At 35.7% G+C, this 21,193-nt stretch overlaps 1 protein-coding gene across 5 annotated transcripts in view; it reads right to left on the bottom strand.

Moving 5' to 3' along the window:
• LOC115219918 (integrin beta pat-3) overlaps positions 1-21,193 on the bottom strand; it is a 217,450-nt gene that overhangs the window by 131 nt on the left and 196,126 nt on the right. For 4 of the 5 annotated variants that reach the window (XM_029790225.2, XM_036509624.1, XM_036509627.1 and 1 more), the window contains 9 exons: positions 18,498-18,650; positions 16,145-16,278; positions 12,603-12,760; positions 11,121-11,230; positions 9,100-9,192; positions 6,885-7,017; positions 4,518-4,628; positions 1,324-1,484; positions 1-185 (listed from right to left, as the gene is read on the bottom strand). The exon at positions 1-185 is cut by the window's left edge and continues 130 nt beyond it. In XM_029790225.2, coding sequence (XP_029646085.1) covers positions 105-185; positions 1,324-1,484; positions 4,518-4,628; positions 6,885-7,017; positions 9,100-9,192; positions 11,121-11,230; positions 12,603-12,760; positions 16,145-16,278; positions 18,498-18,650 — 1,134 coding nt within the window. In that variant the 3' untranslated portion in view covers positions 1-104. Of the gene's footprint in view, positions 186-1,323; positions 1,485-4,517; positions 4,629-6,884; positions 7,018-9,099; positions 9,193-11,120; positions 11,231-12,602; positions 12,761-16,144; positions 16,279-18,494; positions 18,651-21,193 lie in introns of all 5 variants that reach the window. The other variant, XM_036509625.1, reaches the window with a different exon arrangement.

Here is a 21,193-nt window from a genome sequence, read left to right as displayed (position 1 = left end):
CTCTCCATCACAAAATTATATTTTCCATTCCTGCTGAACGTTGAAAGCAGAATTACAAGTGTAGGGAGGTACGACACCATCACATGGAAGAGCAGGAAATATTGCTATTCTGGGTATGATTTTTTACCCCCGTATAATGGATTCATATATGTTGACTTCGGAACTTTGTAAATTGGATTTTCTCGCTGTAACAGACAGAAATAGAGATTTCATTATTATCATATATACAATATATAATTGTTGTAGCGTTTTTTCTAGACATACACACAAATTTATATTTATATATACGACAAAATATACTGTATAATAATTATATACATGATGTAGTTACTGTTTTATTATTATATGAGCATCACATACTTACTGTACTTTATATATATATATATATATATATATAAGGGGTTTGTATGATTGTGTATAGAGGGATATATATTATTCAAAGGAATTCCAACTCTGTCTGTTTTTTATGTTTTATTTATATTCTTTATAATATTAATGTAGAATATAGAATATATAGTATAAATAATATATATAGTAAAATGAAATGAAGTATTCATTGTCTTATCGAATAGATGAAATATTGAATATCAAATATTAAGGGACTAATATACTTTCTTGCATTAAAGCAGTCTTCAAGGTCCCAGGTTGTGACAGAAGTATATATATATATATATATACATGTTTATATATAAAGGTAAATTTCCAAATTAGATTGGTAGGGATATACAATCATGGGGATACACAATACTAGTGGGTACCATATCCAATTTTACCGGTTAATAATGCTGTCTAACCTCTGTTAGTGTAGAAAAAATTCCAGCTAGTTTATTTTACTATCCTCATTAGATTTTGAAAGCTATAGCAGTCACTGGACTGGATGCCACTGCATAGTACAAAAGACTCTGCCTCTTCTGTCCAGAGTAAGGACCCAATACTGTAACAACTTAGGGTTAAAAAGGCCCATAATCTTTCAGTCTCTCAGAGATCAAAAAGAGGTAGATGTGGATGTGCTCAAAACATTTAGACAAATTTTTAGACCAGATGAACCCACATCTCATGGCAAGAAACACAAAGAAGGACAGCTTTATCCCACTCACTACTTCTCCAAGGCCAATTCTGGTGACAGGGCTGGGAAATAAACAAGCATTAATGCTAATGGTAGTGCACCAGCATGGCCACAGCCTCCGGTTGAAACCAATAAAATAAAACAAAGAATAAGCAAAGACCTCATTCTTTTCCACTCCGTGGATGATAAAATATAATTACAATTAAAAAGATGAATTAAAAGTACTATAAAAACTGTATAAGGTATATTGAACTTACAGGACTCCACCTGGCATCTTCTTTAGATAACAAAAATTGTGCATATTCACGACGATCATAGATTGTTGTGACACATTTGAAAATCAAAAGAGCAATGATACCCAACAATATTATGCCAATTACCACAGCTAATGGCACCACATAATCAGGAATTGGGCAAGCTGTCAATAATTAGAAATAGGGAAAATACTGTTAGACATAGCAAAACAAAACAATCTACTGTCAAGATATATATATATATATATGCACACAGACATGCAGGAAGTAAATAGACATCTTTAATTTTCAAAATTTCTGATCTAAGTGTCTTAATATGTTTACAGCAGTGTAGAATTTACAACGTAATTATTCTTTTTCATTCCAGGTGACATTATATTAAACATTTACGAAGAGTAACCATGCCATGCACAAAAAATTCAGCACAACTGTCAGATTTTCAAAGAGGTTATATTGTTGGACAATCTGAGGCTGGTCTTAGCCAACAAAAAATGCCAAAAATCTTCAAATTCCTCTTGTTACTGTTAATAGAATTATAGTGCAATTCAAGAGCCGAGGAAAAGAATCAAGAGATTCTCGTCCTGGCCGACCTTGGCCCTCGGAAAGGAAGCTTCACTGTTTGAAGAGAATTGTGGAAAACAAACCCCATTCGAAGGTTTCTGACATTGCAAAACAGCTAGAATTTAGTCCAAGAACGTGTGTTACATATCTGCATAAGCTTGGGTATTATGGACGAGTAGCTAGAACCTCTCTTTCAACCAATTAATATCAAATATAAGATTTTGAAAATGGAAGGTGTCTATTTACTTTCTGCATGTCTGTGTATATGTATCAACAAACCACATGTAATGACAAAAGAGATGGGCCTGAATATCTTTGGGAATAGAGGACTGTATTTATTAAATGATATGAGTATGGGGACTTACATTCAAGACCTTAAGTTTCAGGTCAACAGTTAGATGATTATTGCATGTCTTCAGCTGGTGCAGGCTTAGTGCACACAGCACCATCAAACTGGTGACACAGAAGCTTAAAGCCCTGAATTTAAGTTTCCATGATTTTATCATTTAATATGAGTGTGTGTGGTGTGTGTGTGTGTGTGTGTGCTGCTTGCTTACTTGGTTCGTGCTCTTGCTTAACGGGGCTTGGAGTCATCCCATGTTATTGGCCCCAGAGACATCATCATGCACAGAGCTGACCAGGTCCACCAATGCACTCTATCGCAGGTGGTCCCATGTTCTCTAACTCATTCTCCTTTCCTTTTCTAACTGGCATGTCCATATATCTACAGCAAGACACCTATCTCTGTTCCTCTATACCTTTAATCTCTCAACTGGTAGCAAGAATTTGCGCTGATATACTTGTAGTGGGATCCCTGTACAACTGGAAAAGTTTGAGTATTTTATTTGATTTATTAGCATTACTTCTCTCTAATTTTGGCACAATGCCAGCTATTTTGAGGGGAGGGTGCAAGTTAATTCCATCCATCCTACAACTTGACTGGTACATTATTTTATAGAGCCTGGATAGATGAAAAGCAAAGTTGATATCAGTAGAATCATCATCATCGTTTAATGTCCGCGTTCCATGCTAGCATGGGTTGGACGATTTGACTGAGGACCGGCGAACCAGATGGCTGCACCAGGCTCCAATCTTGATCTAGCAGAGTTTCTACAGCTGGATGCCCTTCCTAATGCCAACCACTCTGAGAGTGTAGTGAGTGCTTTTATATGCCACCGGCACAAGGGCCAGTCAGGCAGTACTGGCAACGGCCACACTCAAATGGTGTTTTTTATGTGCCACCCGCACAGGAGCCAGTCCAGCGGCACTGGCAACGACCTCGCTCAAATGTTTTTTCACGTGCCACCAGCACAAGTGCCAGTAAGGTGATGCTGCTGAACTACAGAAAGTAATGAGTCAGATGAAATACTGTTAGTCATTTTGTCTCATGCTCCAATCATTCTGCCAATGACAGATTTATGTATCTAGTGATAAATAACCACTACACACCATCAGCAATCTCAACTTTTAACCCTTAAGCTTTCAGAATAGTCTGTTAAATGTAGTGGCACTCTGTTAGTTACGATAATGAGAGTTCCAGTTAATCCAATCAACGGAACAGCCTGCTCGTGAAATTAACATGCAAGTGGCTGAGCACCCCACAGACATATGTGTACCCTTAATGCAGTTCTCAGGGAGATTTAGTGTGACACAAAATGTGACAAGGCTGGCCCTTTGAAATACAGGGACAACTCATTTTTGCCAGCTGAGTGGACTGGAGCAATGTGAAATAAAGTGTCTTGCTCAAGGACATAATGTGTTGCCAAGAATTGAACTGCCAAGAAATGGTAGAACGCTGTGCGAAATGCTTAGCGGTATTTCGTCTGCCGTTATGTTCTGAGTTCAAATTCCGCCAAGGTCAACTTTGCTTTTCATCCTTTCAGGGTCGATAAATTAAGTACCAGTTATGCATTGGGGTCGATGTAATCGACTTAATCCCTTGGTCTGTCCTTGTTTGTCCCCTCTGTGTTTAGCCCCTTGCGGGCAATAAAGAAATAAGAATAGAACTCACAACCTTACAGTCATGAGCTGAACACTTTAACCACTCAGCAATGAGCCTTCACTTCTCTTAACTGCAATGTTTATCTATTCGAATTGTTTTGAATTAATCATAAATTAATCATAAATTAATCATAAATTATCTCGTATTTTTTCAATTTTGATAATGGTGCTACTTAAAATGCCCCTGTGCTCGTACTACATAAATGCACCCATGCCAGTGGCGTGTAAAAGGCATCCAGTGCATTATTCTGTTAAGTGGTTGGCATTAGTAAGGGCATCCAGCCATAGACACCATGCCACAACAGTCAGTTGGTGTCTGGACAGTTCTATGTCAAACCATCCAACCTATGCCAGCATGGAACGAGAATGCTAAATGATGATGATGATGATTGTAAAGTAGGCATGAAAGGCTGGATCTGGCCAATTAAAAATTAAGATGGGAAGAATATTTGGGCTGGATATAGCTGGTTTAAATGCTAAAGGATTAAATGGGCCACAATATAATGTAGGGGTGATAGGATGCCCATTTGCTACTGTGTCAGTTCCACAAATTAGTATCAGTTTAACCATTTGTAATTCTCTAACAAGGAAATGCAATATTGAGAGTGACAGAGGAAAACTAAAAAATTACTTACATTTCCCTTTTTTGGCTTCAATTGAAACCTTGGTACCTTCATACCAATATTTGTATAGGAATGTGCAATGGTCATCATCTACAAACTGACATTTCTTGCGCGTGGAATCTTCTAGAAAAATAAAAATCAAAAAGGAAGAAGAAATGAAAAAAAAATTTAAAGAAACAAAAAAAAAAAAAGGAAATACCATATTTTCCAGTAAAGAAGTTGAATTTTTCAGATCAAAATTTACAGCCAAAAAACAAGGTAGGTTGACTTGATACATCAAGAGGACTTTGGAAGACCAAAAATTCTATTTGAAATGCAACAGAATTTAGAAAAATAGCGATGTTTGAATATTTACACAACATGTTTACTTCATATACAACACTGGCTGGTATGCTGGAAAATACAATAAACAAATAAAAGTTTATTGAATAGATATTAATCTTTTACTTACTTATATATATATATATATATATATAATATGTGTCAATTATTCAGTAGCTATGATAAAACTCTGAGTTTCAGATGTCGGGGCGGAAGCCCATGCTGGCATCTCTTCAGTTATTAGGCCATCGAAAAAATAGCATTTTTTTGATGGCCCAATAACTGAAGAGATGCTGGCATGGGTTTCCACCCCGACATCCGAAACTTGGAGTCTTATCATGGCTACCGAATAATTGTCACATATTACATTTACAGATACATTCCTCTATATACATAATATCGAAGTCTTTTTCATTCTTTTGTTGTCTTATCATTTCTATCAATTTATATATATATATGTATGTATGTATATATATATATATATTATATATATATATATTATATATATATATATATAATATATATATATATATATATATATATATATATATATACATATACATACATATATATATACTTATATATATATACATATATATATATATATATATATACATATTTGAGTAGTTGAATGAATTATCTTATTAAGGATAATTCGAAAGATAACCAATACCTGGGTAGCAAATTTACATCAGAAAGAACACGGTTGAAGCTACGTCCCTAGGGCATAGACGACGTGTCTTCATGCTGAAATTTGTATGTTTATTTTAAAATTATAACTATATGAAAGAATGGAGTTGAACGACTAGTTAACAAATATCCTTTATTCTCGACATATGTTTCGAAGGCTGCATATTCCTAATTCCGAAATCTGCATAATGTACTCCTTACTCCTTCGGAATTAGGAATATGCAGCCTTCGAAACATATGTCGAAACATATGTCGAAAATAAAGGATATTTGTTAACTAGTCGTTCAACTCCATTCTTTCATATACTTATAATTTTAAAATATATATATATATATATACATACATATATATATATATATATATAATATATATATATATATATAATATAATATATATATATACTAGGTTGAGGAAAAAGTTCATGTGCCATGTTAGAATAATGAACTGAATAAACACACACTACAAAAATATATAAAAAAGCATTATTTTAACACGGCACATGAACTTTTTCCTCAGGCTAATATATGTGTGTGTGTGTGTGTGTGTGTGTGTGTGTGCAGTGGGATTGAACCAAAGATAACCTGGTTGGGAAGCAAGCTTCTCAACTACACAACAACACATGCACCTCCTTGATTAAAATACAAAAGAATAATCATACAAGAAGTGTTCTGAGAGAAAGTTCTTTCAAAAATGAGGCTAAACACTTTGTTTCCCACAGCACCACTCAGTATGACCTTTGCCAGCTGCTCTCCAGCTCTCTGTTTAAAAAAACTGAATATGACAATAGTAAGTCCACACTTAGAATTTGAATCATCAGTCTGGAATCCCTATCTTGCTCAGTATATCGATTTCCTGGGAATTGTTCAGAAACATGCATGATAACAAATGCCCACCACCAGACATCTACCATACTCCGAAGATCTTGCTTCCCTGGGCATGGATACATTGAAGCTCAGACTGGCAACTGACTTGGTAGACACCCACAAGATTATCTATCATCTTTCCAACAACAACCTTGGACACCTTCATGAATTCCATATGCCAAATACTCATGGACATGCTTATAAAATCAAAAAACAACACAACACCCTTGACTTTCAGAAACATCTTTTCATGCTCAGAATTGTTGAAGCATGGAATAAATTACTTGAATCAATCATTAACTGTTGACACACTACATCCTTCAAAACTTCCATGCTTCCTGAAATCTGCCAACAGTACACCTGATGGCTTTTTTGTTTTATGTCATTTATTTTTTTTCTTTGTTGTAGTGCACCTGAGCACTGTATACAACAATTTCCTTCTAAGAGTGCTTAGCTTTAGTTTCTTTGGCCACCAAAAATATGGAATTCTGCTTTAAATTCTTACCAGAAAGTTCCTCAACGGCAGTTATTTCATAGTCATTGCACAGTTTATCACAAACTTCAGAAGTGTAGTTGCCAGACTGGAATATTTTGCATTGCACACAGTGTTTAGTTTCTGAACACATGCCAGAACAAGTCTGTAATGTAGAATTAGTTAACAAATAAATAAACAAAAAAATAAATATATATTTCTCACATGTAGTGGACATCATCTGTATTGTTATATACGCATGTATGTATGCATGTATTTATATATTTTAAAAAAAAATTTTATTTAGTTTCAGCTCACAAGCTGTGGCCATGCTGGGGCACTGCCATTATATTATATGTGTGTGTATGGTAATTGTAGCTGTGATACCAGTGCCAGTGGCACGTAAGCGAACGTGGTCATTGCCAGCCCCGCCCCGCCCCGACGGGCCTCCGTGCCGGTGGCACGTAAAAAGTACCATCCGATCATGGCCATTGCCAGCCTCGCCTGGACCCCGTGAGTGGCACGTAAAAAGCACCATCCGACCATGGCCATTTGCCAGCCCCATCTGGCACCTGTGCCGGTGGCACATAAAAAGCACCCACTACACTCACGGAGTGGTTGGCGTTAGGAAGGGCATCCAGCCATAGAAACATTGCCAGATCAGACTGGGCCTGGTGCAGCCTTCTGGCTTCCCAGACCCCAGTTGAACCGTCCAACCCATGCTAGCATGGAAAGCAGACGCTAAATGATGATGATGATGATGATGATGATATATATATATATTATGTGTATATAAATATATATATATATATATATATAAATGCGGCGCTCCAGCATGGCTGCAGTCAAATGACTGAAACAAGTAAAAGAGTAAAGAGTATATATATACACACACACACACTCACATACATATACATACAAATAAGTATACCACTCAATAAAATGTTAACATAATAGATCTGACATAATGATGTGAGATAGAGGAGAGAAACTGTGCAGTTGTGGAAATCAGCTGCCCAGTTGATGTTAACATAAAGCTAAAGATTAGTGAAAAAGAAAATATTTACGCTGAATTATTGAGAAACCTACAGTTACTCTATCCAGATTATAAGTTCAGGTTTATACCTGTAATTATTGGGGCACTGAGATATGTAACACCCTGCCTAAATACCTTTCTTGAGAAATTGGGCTTCTTAAACCAGTACAGAGAAAGCTAATTTAAAGACTACAGATTCAATCCATCACTGGAACTATAAAGATCTGTAAAACTTTGCAGAAGTTTATCATTTAAATATATATGAGCATGCAACTATATGAATGAGAATACATATATAAAATGAAACATACAAATTTCCACATATACACATATACATACAAAAATACCTTGCTCTTGATGTTGAAATTCCAATGGATCTAGGTTAGAAACAGGCTCTTTCTCTATTGGCAAGAAATCTTGAAATAAAACTGAATAAGGACCTACATATATATATATATATATATATATATATACTTGTTTCATCCTCTCTCACTTTTTTTTTTCTCTCAATCCTTTCTGTTGAAGAGCATGGGCTCAAAAGATAAAAAACTTTTCCATTCTTCCTGAGTGTTAAACTAATACATCTGCTTGTTGTTCCTACACCTGTCTTCGTCTTTTGTTCTCTGCAAATTTGAACTATACACACACATATATATATATATAAGAATTTTTTGTGTAATAAGATACAAAAAACCAAGGGTGTATACATATTAGAGCATTTATAGATAGAAGGTCTTACAGCTGTTTCTAGGATATTAATTAATAATATCCCTTCATCAGAGACAGTGTGAGAGGAAAATTAAGTCATAGTTAGTTCATCTCACACCGTCTCCAATGAAGGGATATTATTAATTAATATCCTAGAAACAGCTGTAAGACCTTCTATCTATAAATGCTCTAATATGTATACACCCTTGGTTTTTTTTATCTTATTACGCAAAATATTCTTATATACACACGCTGACATAGAACCAATGTTGAACCCTTTATTTGCAATATTACTGAATCTGGAACTTAACTACGGTCTGTCTATAACACTTATTCAGCATTACTTGACACCTTTGGGTCTCAATGACACCATTATCTCTTATATATATATATATGTAAAGTTGTTTTGCTTTATTCCTCACAGGTAAAAATATAGGAAAAAAAGAAGTCAAAAATGCACTAAGAGCCTTTAGATGGTTTATTTTTAAAGGTTTAAATACTTACAGGGCAATCTTCACATAATGGACCACGGTGAAGACTCTCTTTATCACAGATGCACTTTCCACATTCACATATGCCTTTGCCATTACAAATAAACTGGAAAATAACAGATGTAGAGATATATTAGACAGAATAATATAACAAACAGAAGAAATTAAAAATAAAATATAATAATATGCAGAGATGAAAGAATAATTGAACAAATATAGAAATTTAAGCAGAGCCACTGCAATGTAACTAGAAAATAACAGATATTAAATATATTAGAACAAAATGAGTTACAGAAAAAATAGAATAATATGAAGATGTCAGAAGAACTTGCTCATTTTTTCCATTTATTTCAATCCTTTTCAGTATAATTTGAAGTAATACAAAAAATATATTTACATAATTTACATTTGATAGATATTTATCCTCATCTGATATACCCTCCAGCCTTCATCAGGTGTCTTGGGGAAATTTAGAACGTGGGTTCTCATTCCTAAGGTATTTTTTGATGCTATTATTATTATTATTATTATTATTATTATTATTATTATTATTATTCAGGTCATTGCCTGGAATCAAGCTCAGAAACTTGGAGTTAGTAGCCTGTGCTCTTAACCACAATGTGATATGCCTGTGGTTAAGAGCACGGGCTACTAACTCCAAGATTCCAAGTTCAATTCCAAGCAGTGACCTGAATAATAATGGTGGTGGTGGTGGTCGCGGTCGTGGTGATGATGATAGTAATATTGAAAAATACCTTAGGAATGAGAACCCAGGTTTGAAATTTCCCCAAGACACATGAAGAAGGCTTGGAGGGTATATCAGCTGAAACGTGTTAACAACAAACAAGATGAGGACAAATATCTGTCAAATGTAAATAATGTAAATAATGTACATGATTCCACATCTCTTAAATATAGAACTGAAAAAATATTTTTATTGTAATATTTTATGGTTGTTTTTGCTTTTTTTTTAATAACTTTATTCTTCCTCTACAGCTTTTCTTTATTGTTTTTGAAATTTGCATAAAGTTTAGCTCATTTTAGACATATAGTGACAGTGTCAAGTAGAAACCCCACCACCAAAAAAAAAAAACAAGCAAATTTATCCGACAACTAGATAGAACAGATATAGAGATGTACGCAAGGGAATTACTATTCAACTAGAAAATAACAGCTATAAAATTATAAGATAGAAATATAATAACGTATGAATGCAGACATGTCTGTGTGGTAAAAAGCTTACTTCCCAACCACATAATTCTGGGTTCAGTTCTACTGCAAGGTAGCACCTTGGGTAAGTGCCTTCTTACAAAGCAGAGGAACACCACATTCCCGTGGCTCATGGGAATAAAAAAGAAAAAAGAAAAACGGGACATTGCTGGCGGTTTGTGATACACTGCCAGCATGTGCCAAAGTACCTTCCATGGGAGTTGTGCCACTGAAGGTAGAAACTGTAGATCACTCCCATGCTGTGGAGGAGGAGTTTGTGGTCCTCTTCCATAAGGGAGGGACAATAGAAAACTTCATTAAGAATTTTAAAAGGAAGGGACGAAGGGAAGGGGTTCTGTCCTGCACGAAGGACCCTGACTGGCCTTCGCAGGTGGCTGCAGAGATTATACGGGAGACTGATCTGTGCAGGATAATGAACTCCTTCCCAGAGGACACTTTTAATTGAGTGTTGAAACGGCCCAACTTGACACCGTCCAGGTGTTTGACTGAGGCGAGAAGTCTAGTCAGGCAGGAAGGGTTGTAAATGATTGACGAGGCTTTGTGCCTCATTTTTGTTGTTTTGCTGAATTTGTATTGACTTGTGTAAGAGGTTTGTTGCCTCACAGTGGATTTATGTGTCGTAAATGTAAGAGGTTTATTGCTTCATTAATGTTTTGCTTTGAACTATGTAAGAGGTTTGTTGCTTCAAATATGATATTATAAAGAACAATGCTGAGTCCCAGGATGGCTGCAGTTCAGTGACTGAAAAAAGTAAAAGGAACAACAAGAACAACAAGTGAGAATTATTTGTAACATTTTACTCACCCCGTTTTCAGCGATACATGTGCTATTATTTGTGGAACATAAACAGTTTGGACCTTCAAAGCCATCTTTACATTTGCAGACTCCACAATTACACACACCTTGTTTACTTCCTACAATAAGAAGTCAGGATGAATGTTAGAAAACAGCTTTGGAGTTTCTGAGGTTTAGCCCTTTCATTATTGTATTTATTTTGAGATGCTCTGTGTTTCTTTCAATTAATTTTAAATATAACAAAGAATTTAGCAAAATAACTTAAGTATCATTAAGCGAGTGTTAGGAACATAAATTGTGACTAAGATTTGGTGGAAGATTTTAATTCAGAACTTTTGAAAACAAGACATTTGTACCACAGAGCCAGAGCCGGTTTCAGCTGGGTTGGTATCAAAACGTTCACAAAGAACAAGTGTCTGTGTCGATGCTACAATAAACCATCTCACAACAGCCTACAGTGTAAACAACATATGAAGACTGTCATTCCACAAAAGCCTACAATATAGTAAGTTGAATCATCTGCCTTGCAACAGCCCACATTGTAATATTCAAAACATTTGTCTCACAACAGCCTATAATATGATGTGCTTTTTTACAACAACCTACAACATAACATAGTCAAAACAGCTGCTTCACAACAGCCTTCAACATGATGTAGTCAAAACACCTGCCTGACAACAGACTTCAACAAAACATATCAAAACCTCAGTCAAAATAGCTGACAATATAGCATGTCAATATACCCTTCTCACAAGGCAATGAAAGAAACCCTATGCAGTCTACTCAACTACAAAAATAGTTGCCAAATCTCCCTCAAATCATAGACATCTATCATTAAAAAAGAAAAGACATATTAAATAATGGTAGTCCTAGGTACATTATATTTGAAAACAAATGGCAAATAAGTGCAGATGGAATACTTTGGATCATAAGTTTGTTTGAACAGGGCTAACAGAGGGTTAAACAACTGTCTCACAACAGCTTAAATCTGGGAAGACAATATCCCTAATGCTGAGGTACCTCAGCAAATTAAAATCTAAAGTCTCTGGATTCTCTTGCAGAAGTTCAGGAAAGATATATCAGTCACAGGCTAAGCTACAACGTCCTTGATATGTTGACTTCAAGAGTGCACAGACGTGGAAGGTCGTCAGTTTGAGCACTTCTAGGTCTATGTGCCCTTGAAGTCGACATATTAAGCAACTGTATAATCACCCCTGCCCACCCCTGTATGTATTTCAGCCCTTTAAGGCCATCAGTTTGAGCACCTGAAAGACTGAAATAACACATCAAAGAACATAGAATCACAGAATTCTTATCCTATAAAAAAAGAAATAGAGAAATGAAAAGAACAATTTCACTCACATCAAACAACTGTATACCTACATTTGCCCATCTCTGCATACATGCTTGCATATATACATACACACACATACACACATACATACATAGAAACTATCAAAGAATAGTCAAAAGAGTAACAAAGGTGCTTACCTCCACAGAGTTTACCATCAATGATGTCACAAGAGTAATCATCACACTGGCAGTACTGCTCAGAAAAGAATCGGTCCTTACTAGATTTGATGTTGTCACACATACACACACCGCACACACACTGGCCTCGGTCAGAGCATATTAGTCCAGTGTCCGGGCTGAAATACATTAAAAAAAAACAAAAAAAAACAATGATAATAACTGATTGGTATTTCAAATTGGATTTTAATTCTTGCTGTGTATGTAAAGGGTGCAATATCTGAATGCTTAAAGTGCTCCATCGTTTATGACAATGTGTGTTCCAGTTGATCCGATTAATGGAACAGCCTGCTTGTGAAACTAACGTGCAAGTGGTTGAGCACTCCACAGACTACCGTACTCTTAATATAGTTCTCAGGGAGATTCAGCATGACACAGAATGTGACAAGGCTGGCCCTTTGAGATACAGGTACAACTTATTTTCACCAGCTGAGTTGACTAGAGCAACATGAAATAAAATGCCTTGCTCAAGGAAACAGAATGCTGTCAGGAATCAAACTCGTGACCATACAATTCTAAGCTGAATATCCCTAACCACTAAGCTACATACCTTCACCAATGAGAGAGCATTGCACATTTAGAGATTCAAAGGTGTAGTGGTTGGATTGTTAAAGTAGTTGGGTGGCTACAAAGAAGTGCTGTCATCGTCAACACGTGTGGCCGAGTGCTAGGAAGTTTGCTTCCCAACCAAATAAATAGATATATAAATCATATCTCTATACTCGAAATTTTGTAATTAAATACAACTATTAAGCCCCTTTATTTACTCTTTTACTTGTTTCAGTCATTTGATTGCGGCCATGCTGGAGCACCACCTTTAGTCGAGCAAATCGACCCTAGAGCTTATTCTTTGTAAGACTAGTACTTATTCTCTTTTTGCTGAACTACTATGTTACAGGGAAGTAAACACACCAGCATCGGTTGTCAAGCAATGTTGGGGGGACAAACACAGACACACAAACATATACACACACATACATATACATATATACAACAGGTTTCTTTCAGTTTCCGTCTACCAAATCCACTCACAAGGCTTTGGTCGGCCCAAGGCTATAGTAGAAGACACTTGCCCAAGGTGCCATGCAATGGGACTGAACCCGGAACCATATGGTTGGTAAGCAAGCTACTTACCACACAGCCACTCCTGCACCTATACTGCGCTATTTACTTGTGATATTTAAATAAAATTTTATCTATTATATAATCCACAAAAAAAGATATTTATTATAAATATCCAGAGTTATGTGTAGTTCAAATAACAATAACTAGAGACCACAATTTTCAATTTATTCATTACAATAAAATTAATTTAAATAACTTGTAAAAGGAAATATTGATAATTATGGTACTGATACCCTTTTACTTGTTTCATTCATTTTGACTGCAGCCATGCTGGAGCACTGCCTTTAGTCAAGCAAATCAACCCTAAGACTTATTCTTTGGAAGCCTAGTACTTATTCAATTGGTCCCTTTTGCCAAACTGCTAAGTTACGGGGACGCAAACACACCACCATCGGTTGTCAAGCGATGTTGGGGGGACAAACATATACACACACACACACACATATATACATATATATACATATATATGACGGGCTTCTTTCAGTTTCCATCAACCAAATTCATTCACAAGGCTTTGGTCGGCCTGAAGCTATAGTAGAAGACACTTGCCCAAGGCGCCACGCAGAAGGAATGAACCCAGAACCATGCGGTTGGTAAGCAAATTACTTACCACAAAGCCACTCCTGAGCTTGATATATAAATATTAAAATAAATGTCATATAAGAAATAATAAAAATTTAACTTTTCATAAACATATGACAAACACATAATCAAATACATATGCATCTGGGTTCAGTCCCATTGTGTGATCCCTGGGCCAACCAAAGCCTCATGAGCGGATTTTGTAGACGGAGACTGAAAGAAGCATGTTATGTGTGTGTGTGTGTCTTTGTGCTTGTGCTTATCTCTTACTACCTCTTGACAACTGGTGTTGGTGTGTTTAGACATGTAGATACACAGTGCATTAGATATCAAAGTGCTGAACAACAACCAGTGCAGTGTCTGATTAGACAAAGTACTGAACATTTACAAGTGCAGTTTTTGAATTCTTAACGTGTTGCACATATACAGGTGCAGCGTCTGAATGGTTGAGGTGATGGACATGCAAAAGTGTATTATCAGAATGTCCAAGTTCTGCTGATGCTAATGCTCAGCATCTGAGTAACTGAAGGCTGAAAATGGCTAAGTGAATTAAGGGAGTTGGTAAACCAGTGAAAAAGTTAAATTCAAGAGTTCATATCCTGTCACCAACACTGTATGTGACTGCAGCCACCAAGACACTAAATTCTTAATGGACCAATCCATCTACTTGTGTGTAAGAAGGTAAAAAAAAAAAGTTGGTGGTTATGATTTGGTACTGCAAAGCAGTAGCAGTGCCTATAGTTTTGAGATTTTTAAATGAGCCTATAGATGCAAAAGAAATAAATCATAAGTTTTTAATGAACTTATTGCTTCATTATTGCTAACCTATAGTTTCCTTTGTAAATGAACTTATAGTTTCTTTGCATTTTTAGTTTTCATTTTTTTTTACCGAATAATTTTTAAAGCAGTGGTTCTCAGCAGGGTTCATTGGGGGTCCATATAAGATTTTGTTGTTAAAATTTATGTTCAATACACTCTTTTACTTGTTTCAGTCATTTGACTCCGGCCATGCTGGAGAACTGCCTTTAGTCGAATCAAATCGACCCCAGGACTTATTCTTTGTAAGCCTAGCATTTATTCTATCGGTCTCTTTTGCCGAACCGCTAAGTTACGGGGACGTAAACACACCAGCATCGGTTGTCAAGCAATGTTGGTGTGACAAACACAGACACACAAAAATATATACATACACATACATACATATATATACGACGGGTTTCTTTCGGTTTCCGTCTACTAAATCTACTCACAAGGCTTTGGTTGGCCCGAGGCTATAGTAGAAGACACTTTCCCAAGGTGCCACGCAGTGGGATTGAACCCGGAACCATGTGGTTGGTAAGAAAGCTACTTACCACACAGCCACTCTTGCGCCTATACTTCTACAATACGCAATATATTTTAAGAGATGCAGCACAGAGTTTTGTCAGTGAACAGGTTGCAGTCTCAAAGCGACAAAAATATTTTGACAAATTAAATTTAAATGTTGAAGTGAATCTAACGGTTTTTGTGTGTTTCTTAAATGGCTTATAAACACCTTCCACGCTGCAATTGCTTTCAATATATTGTAATTTTTGTTTTATAGAATTACTAATAATATCTAATTATAAAGAGTGAGTAAAACTTTTTATATATACACTGAATGGCTTTGGTGGGGTCGAGTAACGTAAAATAGGAATCAAAGAAGTCCAGAGAACAAAAAAATGGTTGGGAACCACTGTTTGAAAGGAATCACAGACATAAAATATCAACAACAATGAAACAATATAAAATGAATAATAAAAGAGGTTTTTACTAACTTCTTACATAGTTCATCAAGAGCCTGATTAGTAACATTCTCTCGATCGCATTCACAGTTACGACCAACATAGTTTTCCTTACAAATACAGGCACCACACTTTTTTACGCCTTTACCACTGCATTCATCAGGATCCTGCATAATGAAATTAATAAATAAATCAATAAATTGTAACAATTAGTTATTATTATTATTATTATTCAGTAGTTTTATTTTTATAGCGTGCTTTCACTTCACTACCGAGCGCAGCTCTGTGTGCCTTAGGTATGTGCTGTGAATTGTTGTGATGCTCTGATGGTTATTGTATGGAAAGTGTTCTGCGTAGGATGTGTGCAGTGCTTAGTAGCGCAATTTTCTGTATGTTATATGTGTTTGTAAGTCCTGGTGTTTTTGTTATGTATTTGTCTGAATATTTTTTTATCATGCCTAATGCACCTACTATGATAGGAATTGTTTCTGTTTTCAGATTCCATATTCTAGTTACCTCTATTTCCAGGTCTTTGTATTTTGAGGTCTTATTATTATTATTATTATTATTATAAACAATTGAGGTGACAGGTAGGAAGAATCATTAGCATGTCAGACAAAATGCCACCAAGCATTTTAAAACCATTATTATAAGGTGGTGAACTGGTAGAACCGTTAACACACTGGGCAAAATGCTTAGCACCATTTCATCCTACATGGGTCAATAGAATGAAGTACCAGTCAAGTACAGGGATGATCTTATTGACTAACCTCCTCCTCACTGAAATTTCTGGCCTTGTGCCAAAATTTGATACAATTATTAATACCAGTATTATTATTGATGAAGGCCCTCACCAGAAATAACTTTGGTAGATTTTAGACTTCACATCATCAGAAAATACACCTTCAAGTATTTCTTTACTTTTTGAGTGGTAAATCCATTGCTGGATTAACCAGTAAGCAAAATAAGCATGCGCTTGGGGTGTCAACAGAAGTGGGGCACCATAGAAATGGTAAATGGTTTATGACACAAAAAAAATCACTTTTCACTGGCTCAAACAACATTCGAAGTGGTTTGTATGACTTGAAATATATTTTCAAAGTGTTCAAGGTGTCAAAGGGAGGATTTGATCGAAGATTTTGCAATAAAAAAAAAAAGTAGGGGGGAACTTTTCAAATATAAATAAAGTGGAAGTATACAAAAATAAACATTATTTTCCCTCTTACTGTTTTGTTTTGTTTTATTTTGAAAAAATAAAAATTAATTTTATGGTTTATTATTTTTATATTTTGAATTAGATATAAATGGGGGGCAACAAAATCTTTTAAGTGCTTAGGGCTTCTATGAGTCTTAATCCAGCCCTGGGTTAAAATCCCATCAAGGTGGATTTTACCTTTTACCCTTCAAGGAGTGAGAAAATAAAATAAACACTACGTAAGTTCCAGTGCTCATGTAATCAGCTTATAACTCCTCATTGCCAAAACGAGGCTTATTTGCCTACATATCTATGGCAGAGCTGGCAGAAACGTCAGCACGCCGAGCGAAATGCTTAGCGGTATCTTGTCTGTTGCTACGTTCTGAGTTCAAATTCCGCCAAGGTCGACTTTGCCTTTCATCCTTTCGGGGTCGATGAAATAAGTACCAGTTATGCACTAGGATCGATATAATCGACTTAATCCGTTTGTCTGTCCTTGTTCGTCCTCTCTGTGTTTAGCCCCTTGTGGGTAGTAAAGAAATAGATATTTATGGTAAAATGGATCTTGTTTTAAAAGTATGCTATGATTATTGTCTAAGAATGCTATAGAAAATGGAACAGCCTGCTCATGAATTTAATGTGCAAGTGGCTGAGCACTCCAGAGATATGCACACCCTTAACCCTTTAGTGTTTAAACCAGCTATATCCAGCCCAAATATTCTACTCATTTTATGCTCAAACTGACCAGAACCAGTATCTCACACCTATGTCATTCTAAAAATAAACAAATACATCTTTCAAATCTTGAAGCTACATGATAATAACAGATTAATTTTTAAAAATGTAAATGAATAAGGATTACTTTTGACATATTAATTTGAACGCTAAAGGGTTAATGTAGTTCTCATGCTGAGATTCAGCATGGCACAGAATGTGACAAGACTGGTCCTTTCAAATACAGGTACAACTTAATTTTACCAGCTTAGTGAACTGGAACAATGTGAAATAATGTGTTTGGCTCAAGGGACACAGTGCGTCACTGGGAATCAAATCCAAAACTACAATTGTGAGTCAAATTCCCAAACCATGAAGTCACATGTCTTTGCTAATGACCTGTTAAAGGAAGTTATAGAATATGGTAAAAACATGTCAAACTGTAATAAAAGGATGCTGTGGAATAATGTCACATACCTTAGTTGCTTCAGTACAATTACACTCACAGAGCAGTTCAAGATGGATGGTTAGAGTATTGGCCAGACCAATGGGATGGATGGTAAAAGTACGTTTCCTGTCAGCCTCTTTCTCTGGACATTTATCAACTTCAATTTCAACAGCAAATGAAACCTGCAAATTGAAAAAAAAAAAGAAAAAGAATATAAAATTATTTGAAACAAAAATCATGCTGCATGGTTAAGACGTTTGCTTCTTAACTATAGGTTCAGGTTCATTCCCACAGCTTAGCACATTGGCCAAGGGTTTTCAAGGCATGTGTTTGTATATATTGGGTCATCCCATAAATAATGAGGTTTTTCAACTGCATGAACTAAAAGATGGGGGTGGGCGGATAACCTACCTGCATCAACTTGCTATAAAAGCAGGTAGTAATTTTACCTTGTCCTTATTCTTAGTGCAAGTTTTGAAGAGTGCAGTTCAATTTTAACAGTTATTTTTTCAAAACTATAATGGAAGTGACAAAGGAGTATATTCGGTATATTTTGCATTATGAGTTCAATAAAGGCAACAACGCAACGGAAAGTGTGAGGAATATTAATGTAGTATATGGAGATTGGACAATAAGCATAAGCTAGTATCAACGGTGGTTTCAGAAATTCTGAGCTGAAAACTACAGCCTAGAAGATGAGCCTCATCCTTGAAGTTATGTACAGCTCAATGAGGATATCCTACAAACCCTGGTGGAACAAAATCCCATCGTAACTGTTGAGGAACTGGCAGAGAAGCTTGGATTTGATCATTCAATCATTCATTGATACCTGCTTGCCATTGGAAAAGTCAAAAATTGGGTCAATGGGTTGGTTCCTCACAAACTTTCTGAGTCTAATTGCGCACAGAGGGTGAATGTCTGTTCTTCTTTGGTGTCAAGTCTCACAAATGAACCTTTGTTGGATCAAATAGTGATTGGTGATGAGAAATGGGTTCTCTATAAAAATGACAAGCACCGAAGACAGTGGATAAGGAAAGAAGAAAAATCAGCACCCCAGGCTAAAGAAGGTCTTCAGCCACGTAAGGTGTTCTTATCTGTTTGATGGGATATGAAAGGTTTAGTCCACATTGAACTTTTAAACCCAAACCAAATGATAACAAAGGAGATCTACTGCAAGGAGCTTCAGCAGTTTAAGTCAGTGCTACAAGAAAAACAGCCATCATTGGTTTTAAGATGAAAGGTGTTCCTCTATCAGGATAAATTCTCAGCCATATACAGTGAGGATGACACTCCAAAGGCTGGAACAGTTTGAACAGGAAACGATACCCACCCATCATATTAACTGGATATTGCCCCATCTGATTATCATTTATTGCACAGTCTTCAAAATCATTTGGATGGAAAAAATATGAATTCTGTAGATGATATCAGAAGAGTACTGGAAGAGTATTTTTCATCACAGCCAAGTTAATTTTGGAAGAGGGGTCCTGCAATCTACCAGACAGATGGAAGAATATTGGGGAAAATGAAGGAGAGTATATTCGAGATTAAAAAAGGACTTTATTTTAATTTTGAAAAAAAAAATAAGTATAAAAAAACCACATTATTTATGGGATGACCCAATATAGGCATGGCTGTGTGATAAGAAGATCTCAGTACTTATTTCCCAATTGCATTGTAGCCATGCTGGGGCACAGCCTTCAAGAACTTTTAGTAAATATACAATATACTTTTAGTAAATATACAATAAGTAAATACATTGATTATTCATTTTTATACTTTTTGTGACTAGTTATACGTTTAATAAAAATATATTTTATTTTTTATTTATGATTTGAATTGCATAATAGTGGGTTTTTTCTCTAATTTATATATTATATATACACAAACACACACACACACACACATATATATATATAAAGCATCATGAGTAAGGCCAAAAATATGCCAAGTAAATGCAAGGTAAACCACAAAAAAAACCCAAAATATATTAATTAATGTGAATTAATGTAGAATTACTTTGTATTCAATATCGAAATATTGAAATATTGAATACAAGGTAAGCCTACATTTATTCACATATTTGTACATTAATATACATAATTGTACTGCAAAGTGCAGTGAAATGCAGAGTAAATTCATTGTAAACTGCAAGGCAAACTGCATTGCAAACTGCACTGGCTGCACTGCAAAATACAGTGTAAAACATTGCAAAGTGCATTGTGAATGCACAGCAAACTGCACAGTTAACTACATTGCAAAGCACACTGCAAATTGCACTTTGAAATACAAATCTTTTCTGTCAACTGTTATAAGACAGAAAAAGGAAGCAGTTTGGGGGTCATTTAAGATCTTTTCTATTATAGGCACAAGGCCTGAATTTGTGGGGATGGTGTCAGTCAATCACTTTAACCCCAGCAAATGATTGGTATTTACTTTATTGACCCTGAAAAGGTGAAAGGGAAAGTCAACCTCGGCAGAATCTCAACTTCAAGCATACAGATGGACTAAATGCTGCTAAGCATTTTGTCTCCTTTTCAACATAATAATAATAATAATAATAATAATAATAATAATAATAATTCATTGCAAATTTTGGCATAAGGCCAACTTATTTCGGGGGGAGAGGATAAGTTGATTACATTGATACCAGCGGTCAACTGGTATTTGTTGTATTGACCCCAAAAGGATGAAAGGCAAAGTGGACCTTCACAGAATGTAAAGA

The sequence above is a fragment of the Octopus sinensis genome, linkage group LG15 (genome assembly GCF_006345805.1).
Source record: "Octopus sinensis linkage group LG15, ASM634580v1, whole genome shotgun sequence".
NCBI lineage: Eukaryota > Metazoa > Mollusca > Cephalopoda > Octopoda > Octopodidae > Octopus > Octopus sinensis.
Note: the sequence above shows the minus strand (reverse complement) of the source record. Positions and strands in the feature narration are given on the sequence as shown.